The sequence below is a fragment of the Chelon labrosus genome (genome assembly GCF_963514085.1).
Source record: "Chelon labrosus genome assembly, contig: SCAFFOLD_272, whole genome shotgun sequence".
Lineage (NCBI taxonomy): Eukaryota > Metazoa > Chordata > Actinopteri > Mugiliformes > Mugilidae > Chelon > Chelon labrosus.
Genome location: NW_028181782.1, coordinates 1,100 through 11,135, shown reverse-complemented (window position 1 = coordinate 11,135; position 10,036 = coordinate 1,100). Strand labels below are relative to the sequence as shown.

General features: G+C 48.7%; 1 protein-coding gene across 1 annotated transcript; it reads right to left on the bottom strand.

The window, feature by feature from the left end:
- Positions 1–2,080: 2,080 nt before the first annotated feature.
- Positions 2,081–8,776, bottom strand: LOC311509666 (histone deacetylase 6-like; the record flags this gene model as incomplete). Its single annotated transcript, XM_084575089.1, has 20 exons — positions 2,081–2,654; positions 2,750–2,878; positions 3,096–3,242; positions 3,347–3,493; positions 3,563–3,739; positions 3,821–3,957; positions 4,078–4,255; positions 4,322–4,471; positions 4,650–4,842; positions 4,919–5,127; positions 5,204–5,372; positions 6,323–6,451; positions 6,569–6,716; positions 6,852–6,919; positions 7,723–7,829; positions 7,899–7,988; positions 8,084–8,143; positions 8,234–8,299; positions 8,389–8,515; positions 8,708–8,776. Coding segments are annotated over 20 exons (2,566 nt in total), but the record flags the coding sequence as incomplete, so codon positions are not given.
- Between the last annotated feature and the right edge of the window lie 1,260 nt (positions 8,777–10,036).

Genomic DNA, 10,036 nt, shown 5'->3' with positions numbered 1-10,036 from the left:
GACTGAGAGAGAGAGAGAGAGAGAGAGATGGATGGACGGACCAGTGGAGGAGGTGGAGGAGGTGGAGGAGGCTCACACTGATCGAAACAGAGAAGATTTGAAGTGAAAAGATGTCAGTTTCTGTTTCTTGTCAGATAAAAAGAAAAGCTAACTGAACCAGAAGCTAATGCTAAGCTAACATTTAGCCTTCTTCATTCAGACAGGTTTCAGTCTCAGTTTCATTCTGAACTCACTGAAGGTTGTTTTTTATGATTTGATTATTTTCAGGCCTCACACCTGTCCAGCTTAAAGACCAGGTGTGAACACACTGATGTGATTCTGGTCCAACATCTGGATCATGTCTCCAAGGCAACCAGCAGCTGTTGATGGTTGTGATCCAGCGGTAGGTAGAGATCCATTAGAGACAGCAGCTGGTACCATGATGATGTTCCTGAACTAGAACACTGTTCATATTAAATAAGAGTCTCTGTGTTGATCTTTACCTGCAGCCTGAATTCAAACCAGCAGAACTGACTGTGATCAGCTGTTCTCTGTGACTCGATCATCGATCAGTAGATAAACGTCACTGATCACTGTGGTTCTGAAGGAAAATGAAAAACGTCCAGATTCTCAGTGGAGTTCTGAATGGTGTTCTCTCTGCAGAACACACGACAATAAAGCTCCAGGTGTTTGACGGGCAGCATCAGATTGATCGACTGATCGACTGATCGACTGACAGCCAATCAGCAGCTCATCAATATCTAAACGCCGACAGATGACGTCATTCCAGCAGCTCCGAGATTTACCGACGAAGAAGAAGAAGAAGAAGAAGAAGAAGAAGAAGAAGAGCCGCGTTCATCCGGTAAAAACAAGAAAACAACAACAAACCTGCAGCAGGAGGAGCAGCCCGTCTGTCTGGAGGAGGAGGAGGAGGAGGAGGAGGAGGAGGAGGAGGAGGAGAGGAGAGGATGCTGCAGAAGGGACGTGGGTGGATGGGGGGGGGGGGGGGGGGGGGTCGCTACATGCCCGGATGTGGAGCCCCTGACGTCATAGCCAATAATCAATTAAACAGCTTTGATGGAGAAACACGAAGAAGAAACAGACTGATCTTGTTTAATGAATGACAAGAAGGTGAGATGTTGGAGCTGCGCCTCCTGGAGGAGGACGGAGGAACTACAGCTGCTCCCTCATTTAATGTTGGTTTATTATGAGTTTATTTAGATTAAATTACACAAAGAAAGAAATAGAAAGAGTCATAAATAATAAAACAGGTTAAAAACATTTAATGATAAAGATAGAACATAATAATTAAACTGTTAATAACGAGAATAAAACAGTTTAGGAACACAATCTGATGTTTTACTGAAGCTGGATCTACTACCAGAGGACAGGACGGAGGACAGGGAGGAGGACAGGGAGGAGGACAGGACAGAGGACAGGACAGAGGAGGACAGGAAAGAGGACGGGACAGAGGACAGGACAGAGGAGGACAGGACAGAGGACAGGGGGGAGGACGGGACATAGGAGGACAGGACAGAGGACAGGGGATGGAGGACAGGGGACGGAGGATGGGGGATGGAGGACAGGACGGAGGACGGGACAGAGGACAGGACAGAGGACAGGGGATGGAGGACAGGGGACGGAGGATGGGGGATGGAGGACAGGACGGAGGACGGGACAGAGGACAGGACAGAGGAGGACAGGACAGAGGACAGGGGATGGAGGACAGGGGACGGAGGACAGATTGTGTCCTTTATAATGATCTGTCCCGTCCCCACCGATGTGAAGACTAAAGTCTCATGCTCCAGGTGTTAAATCATCCTGAGCTCAGGTCACATGATCTGACTGAGATCAACAACCAATCACGTCACTGGTCAGTCAGCTGATCAGGAGAATGTTATGACTGAGGAGAGTCCGTTTTACTACAGGACATCTGTCATTTACTACATTACCCAGAATGCCTTTCACACAGGAGATTCAGACTGGAACACACAAAAGTATGTGGACAGTGTCTGTATGAACACAAGAGGAGAGGTGTCCACAGACTTTCGGTTCCACCAGAGAACATCAGAACCAATTAATAAAGAAACAGAGACAGAACCTGAAACAAACCGTTTAATGAGAACCAACGGTACTGCTCTGATCAGCTGATCGAAGAACAAACAGCTGATTTCTGTTTTCACATCCTTACTTCCTGTTTACATTGTGAGACGATGGTCGTCACGGCAACTAACACCAAACAAGTCAAACATTCTTCTTCTGCTTCTTTAATCTGTTTAAGATTTTCAAAATAAAAGTGTCCGAGGTCTGCTGGTGATTGGTCGCAGTCTTTCAGGGAACAGATGATGATGAAGGTGAAGGTGATGATGATGATGAAGGTGAAGGTGATGATGATGAAGGTGAAGGTGATGATGATGATGGTGAACATGATGAAGATGAAGATGATTCCAGGTAAAAAAAATTAAAAAAAAGATAAAAACACGACTTTTATTTTTTTGGCAGTTGTGGGACGCTGTACGATTTGTTTCCCACGAAGCGCCACTGCTGCTGGTATCCATGGCAACGCACCAACCAATCACAGTGCAGGGGGACAGAGACATGACGTTCTCTCAGCTCCAGGGGACGCTCTCTCCAAACTTAGCGACGTGAGCTGCGTTTTTAGCTTCAAACAGCGACTGAACAACAGAAGAAGAAGAAACGCGTTAACGACCACCTGTGACTGTGTCTTTGGGGGCGGAGCCTCCGTGTGCAGGGCAGGACCTGGACTCACCTGGTGGTGCAGGTACGCCTCACACAGGTAACACCACACGGACAAATCAGAGAAACTCAGAACCAGAGGATGTTCAGACACGACGCCGTGGGACACCATGTGCTCGTTGACATAGCGACCGCAGAACACCTGAGACAGGTGAGACAGAGAGACAGAGAGACAGATGAGACAGAGAGACAGAGAGACAGAGTGAGACAGATGAGACAGGTGAGACAGGTGATACATGTGGTACAGATGAGACAGGTGAGACAGAGAGACAGAGAGACAGAGTGAGACAGATGAGACAGGTGATACAGGTGAGACAGGTGATACAGATGAGACAGATGAGACAGGTGAGACGGGTCACCTGGTAGCAGGTGAGACAGATCCAGTTCTCAGCATCGGAGCCACAGTCCTGACAAGGAAGGAAGACGTCTATACCTGAAGAGGGGAGGGGCTTAACGGCATCAAGGTGAGGACACCAGGACAGAGGGTCCACAACGTACAGAGCAGACTGTAGACAGGTAGAGAGACAGGTGGACAGACAGACAGACAGACAGGTGAGTCTCAGGACATCAGACTGATTCATTAAATTTAATGTCAATCATATTTTCTGACTCCGCCCAGCTCAGCTTCACACGTCAGCTCCAGAGACGTCAGGGGCTTCGACCAACCACACGCTCCCTCTGCCTCTGGCTCCGCCCCCACAGCAGACGCAGCCCCGCCTCCAACAGCCGCTGACTCTGGCGCTGCCATGGCAACAGCCTGCGAAGTGATAACGAGACATTTGAGACGTGGTCAGAGTCACTGAGGGTCACGAAGGCGTCGACTCACCTGAGGCTGCGTGCTCTCTGCTGATTGGCCGATCTCTGACTCCACCTTCACGTCTCCATCACGCACCACCTCTGGCTTCATGTAGACCTTGGACCGGGCTCCTCCAACCGGGGTGGAGGTCTGACCGATGTCCAGACCGGCCAATCCCTGCGTGAGCTGGTCCAGACTGGGCTCCGTCTGATTGGACGAGAAAGACAAAGCTGAAGGTATGGGACGATTCGTCTCCTCCGGACTCAAACATCTTTATATGAGCGTTACCGTGGAGACCTCAGGTCCTCTAGGGGACAGCAGAGGTTTGTCTTTGTTGATCTGCTCTGACTTCCTGCCTTTCCCTTTAGAACCACGTTTCCCACGATGCTTTGGGGAGGGCAGGGCCTCCCGCACCGACTCTGGAACTGAAAGAAGAGAGTTCATGAACACCAGAACTAGAACTAGATCCAGATGCAGAACCAGAACTAGAACGAGAACCAGATCCAGATCCAGATCCAGACCAATAAAACCTGAGTGAGACTGACTGTGTATTCTCAGGGACTTCCAGTAGGGGGCGTGGTGTCGGATGACCTTGTTGATCGTTGCCACGGCGCTGTGGTGGGGAGGGGGGAGGGGTGTCACTAACGATGGAGGAGGGTCTCCTAGCAACACTCTGGTGCACATCGCCATGGAGTCAGAGATGGACGTCAGGTTATAACCGCCCTGGAGACACAGACACGGGTCAGTCCACTTCACTTGAACGTCCAACTCACTCTGATGTCCACTCACCTCCAGTATGAGGAGGACACGCCCCCCCGCCAGTGACATCAGCATGTGTGTGAGGTGGGCGTATCCTTCCGGGGTCACGTTATATCCACCCAGCGGGTCGCCGCGAGCTGCATCGTATCCGGCCGACACCAGAACCAGACCTGGGTTAAACTGAGAGAGGACGACCAATCAGAGGACTCGTCAGTTTAACCGACCAATCAGAGGACTCGTCAGTTTAACCGACCAATCAGAGGACTCCGTCAGTTTAACCGACCAATCAGAGGACTCCGTCAGTTTAACCAACCAATCAGAGGACTCGTTCTGATTGGTTGACCGAGTGAGTCGTTACCTCGGTGGCGATCGGCATGACGACGTGGTGAAAGGCAGACAGGTAGTCGGAGTCCCCCATCCTTCCTCCACTCCACGCCACGTTGACGTTAAACCCCGCCCCCTTTCCGACGCCGACCCTGTCGGGGGCGGCGTCCTCCGAAGACGGGAAGAACATCCCGTTGTCGTAGCGATGGAGGGAGACGTAGAGGACGCTGCAGCAGAAAGACAAACAGACCATCAGGACCTGGACAGCAAGTCTCACCTGGGGACGCCGCTCTCTCTCCTCACCTGCTGTCGTCCTCGAACATGTGCTGCGTCCCGTTGCCGTGGTGAACGTCCCAGTCCAGGATCAGGACGCGCAGCGGGGAATCACGGGAGGAAGACTTCTGGGCGTAGCGAGCGGCCAGCGCCGCCGTGTTGAAGAAACAGAAGCCACAGGGAGAGTCTCTCTCAGCGTGGTGACCGGGAGGACGGACGATGGCCACGCCGTTACTCACCTGAGGAGGAGGAGGAGGGATTACACGGTCAGACAGCTCCGTAACCATGGCGACGGAGGCTCTCAGGTGCTCCTACCTGTCCGCTCAGGATGTGGTCCACGGCAGTGAAGCAGCCTCCGGCCGCCAGCTGAGCCGACTGGAAGCTCTGGTTGTTGATGAAGATGGAGTTGAACTCGTCTCCCAGTTTGTGCAGCTCTCTGGGCTTCATGGACGCCGTGGCCTTCATCAGCTGGACGTGCTTCACGCTGAGGACACAGACATACGTCCCATACACTTTACATCCCATAAACTTTACATCCCATAAACTTTACATCCCATAAACTTTACATCCCATACACTTTACATCCCATACACTTTACATCCCATACACTTTACGTCCCATAAACTTTACGTCCCATAAACTTTACATCCCATAAACGTTACGTCCCATACACTTTACATCCCATAAACTTTACATCCCATAAACTTTACGTCCCATAAACTTTACATCCCATACACTTTACATCCCATACACTTTACATCCCATACACTTTACGTCCCATAAACTTTACGTCCCATAAACTTTACATCCCTTAAACTTTACGTCCCATAAACTTTACGTCCCATAAACGTTACGTCCCATACACTTTACATCCCATAAACTTTACGTCCCATAAACGTTACGTCCCATACACTTTACATCCCATAAACTTTACATCCCATAAACTTTACATCCCATACACTTTACGTCCCATAAACTTTACGTCCCATAAACTTTACATCCCATAAACTTTACATCCCATAAACTTTACGTCCCATAAACGTTACGTCCCATACACTTTACGTCCCATAAACTTTACGTCCCATAAACTTTACATCCCATAAACTTTACATCCCATAAACTTTACGTCCCATAAACGTTACGTCCCATACACTTCACGTCCCATACACTTCACGTCCCATAAACTTTACATCCCATAAACTTTACGTCCCATAAACTTTACATCCCATACACTTTACGTCCCATAAACTTTACATCCCATAAACTTTACGTCCCATACACTTTACGTCCCATAAACTTTACGTCCCATACACTTTACATCCCATAAACTTTACATCCCATACTCTTTACCCAGGTACCAGGTCTGAACAGGTCCCCATCAGTTCTGACTGACTGATAAGATCCTGAGAGGACCCACAGGTGTGCTCCTTGTACCTGTGACACAGATAAAGCTCCTCCTCTGTGGCCAAGCGAGCTGGTATCCGTTGGCAACGATCGACCAATCCCAGCTGCTGATGTTTGGAGAAGATCTTGGAGATTCTTTGAGGCTGTTCAGGGTGATGTCTGCAACACCAGATTTACATCGTCACGGTTACGTTGTCACGGTTACGTTGTCAGGGTTACGTCGTCGGGGTTACGACGTCACGGTAACGTTGTCATGGTAACGCTGAGGTAACTCACCTGTCCCAAAGGTTCAGATGCTCCATCATCCTCTCATCATAAACCAGACCCGTTACCGTGGCAGCGGAGGGGGCGGGGCCGGGCTTCACTGCAGTCTCCTGATTCGCTGATGTTCTGATGACATCGCCCTCAGCCAATGGGCTTCCTTCTGCACAGGAAACAGGAAGTGGAGTTCGTTTGACTGTTTACACATTTGTCTTAGCATGGGGAGCTAACTGTGTTAGCATTAGCATCATGACAGTGTGTGTGTGTGTGTGTGTGTGTGTGTGTGTGTGTGTGTTACCTAGTACTTGTAGACGGGCCCAGTGAGGATACTGAGCGGTGACGGTCTGAGAGATGGACTGTAGAGCACTGAGACAGAAACATCCAGGTAAAGCAGGGGTGTCCAAACTACGGCCCGTGGTCCATTTGTAATTGTCCCACAGCTGATTCTAAACACATGAAACTTGTACTGGACCGTATTGTCCTTCTTAGTCCTTCAACACTAGGTGGAGCTACTGTCTTCAGCTTCTCCACAAAAATAATCAAAGAAAACCAAAACATCAGACCTACACGTCCTACACTGGTGCTGAGGAAGATAAACAAATGGTAGCTAGCCTGTTAGCCTGTTAGCCAGCTAGCCTGTTAGCCTGCTAGCCTGCTAGCTCAACACAGGGAACCTTCCTCAGATGTGACTTTATAAAACAGTGTCTCAGTAAAGATGCAGGAATGAGCTTGTCCAGAAACAGCTGTATGATGAAGACTTGTCCCTAACTTAACACATCAAGTGTCACATGAAGACACGTGTCCTGACCTGTCAGCCTTCCGTCCAAAGCACAGCATCACTGTTTATTACAGGTGAGTTACAGAGTATTCATGTGTCCATAAGCCCAGTTAATGAATGCTGAATACATTTTCTAACACCAGTACCTCACTAGTATAACTACATGCAGCTGAGACAGATCACCATCCTGACTGACATGACCTGAGGCTGCTGTTATGATGAGGTCATACACCTCACCTGTAGTAAAGGTGCTGACACCCTGAGAGCAGAACGTTACTGGAGTCTACCTGGTTCAGTTCTAGAGGACGTCACTGTTAAACATGTTAATGTGTGTCCTAGTTTTCATTTATTATTTATAAACTCACATGAACTAATGAGCTTCAGACGTTACCTGTCAGACGGAGCAGTGGGCGGAGTCAGCGGAGGACAGGCTCCGCCCAGCAGAGCTGTGACGCAGGCTGCGGCGCCCTCTGCTGTTGCCTGCAGGTTGTAACCTCCCTACAGACACACACAGGGTTTAACAGGCGGTCTGGACTCAGAGAGACAACGAGTGGACGGGACGTTTACCTCCAGAGAGAGGACGAGTCGACCTTCAGCCAGACTCATCAGCATGTGGGTCAGGACGTGGAAACATGGAGGAGTCACACACATCTCCCCCTGCACACACACACACACACACACACACACACACACACACACAGAGTTAGTGATCAACATGAACACTGGGACCTAAGACTCTCTGGAGGTTTTACCTTCTGATCTCCGACCGCAGCATCAAACCCTGCAGAGACCAGAACCAGCTCCGGCTGAAACTGGAAACACAACAAACATCAAGACCACGCTGTCAGTGTGTGTGGGTGTGTGTGTGTGTGTGTGTGTGTGTGTGTGTGTGTGTGTGTTACCTCGTAGGCTACAGGCAGAACTACTTGTTGAAAAGCAGTGATGTAATCAGCGTCAGTCATCCCGGTCTAAAACCACAGACACACACATAAATCAAGCGCCCCCTGAGACGGGTCAGGGTCAGTGTGTGGGTCATCCAGGTAAGAGAGAGACTCACCTGGTTCCAGGGCAGGTTGATGTTCCTTCCTTCACCTCGTCCGCTGCCAACGAACCCACTGTCAGACTCTGGCAGGTGAGGCCAGAACGAGCCGTGTTCAAACCTGTGGAGGCTGACGTACAGGACACTGACACACACACACACACACACACACACACACACACACACACACACACATTAATTACACTCTTGGTTCTCGACACAAAACAGAAACCCAGAACGCTGGATTTGATTGTGTCGATGGATCAAACCATCTGACGTTGATCTCAGAGTTAGTTACTGATGATGATGATGATGATGAAGAGGAAGAGCAGTTTACCTGGGATCCTCCTGGAACAGGTACTGGATGCCCTGACCGTGATGAACGTCCCAGTCCACTATCAACACCCTGACACACACAGATTATTAATTATTGAGTCACTTCCTGTAAACGATGAGACTTTCAGAATAAAATGTGAGAGATCCTTCATAAATTATCACATTAGTAGGGATGGCTCGATCCAACTTTTTCATGTCCGATACCGATACCGATACTGTAACTGTGAGTATCTGCCGATACCGATATCAATCCGATACCTTCTTTTCTCCTCTGTTAAGTTGTTTATGATACATATAGTTTGTATAGATGTACTTTGCTTAATATGGACATCTAATAACACCATGGTCAAACTGTGCAACAAATATTCTGCTCCTCTAAGGGAAGAAATAAAACAGCCCACGATGTGCCTCAAGCCATAAGCTCTTTATTTAAACTTGAATGTTTCTTCTTTCACATGTAACCTCTGGGGTTGAACTGTATGTAAAACACTCATATCAAACTAGATATAGAATGGACTTAGTTCCAATGTCCCATTGAAGACTATAGGACAGGGGTGTCCACACTTCTTTGGCTTGCGAGCTGCTTTTACAACGACCAAGTCAAAGTGATCTACCTGTGTATCCTCAGTCATATTAATTGGTGCTACAGAGTTAAAAGCTCTATCCATCTCTGTTTTTATCTTTATCAAGAAAAACTGGTGCACTGCACCTTTAGAAAAATAGCGCTGTCTCTTTAAGAAAGACGGTAGTCTTGAGTTGTTGTTGAAGTTGTGCGTGGCTGTGGATGTGTGCCGCTGAACTGAGGGCATGTTGCAAATATAAAGTAAAATAAATAAAGATGAACGTTTGTCTTGCTGTTTGTTTTGGAGGTGCGACAGTTAGTTGTTAAACCAGACTAACATCTAAAACATTTTATTTTTTTTTCCATGGCACGCGATCTACCCGCACCGGTCGATCACGGTCGATGTAATGGGCACCCTGCTATAGGACATACAGCTGCTTTAAGTGACTGCTGACTTTAAATAACTGTCACAAACACTTGCGTCCAGTGCTGCTGCCACCCCTTGAGACACTCGCGTTGCACAAGTTGCATTCGGCTGTTTTACTTTTCTCTTCCTTGCTGCAAAGTAACTCCACACAGCTGACATGATCAGAGCGCTAGGCTAACGCACAGCTGACATGATCAGAGCGCTAGGCTAACACACAGCTGACATGATCAGAGCGCTAGGCTAACGCACAGCTGACATGATCAGAGCGCTAGGCTAACGCACAGCTGACATGATCAGAGCGCTAGGCTAACGCACAGCTGACATGATCAGAGCGCTAGGCT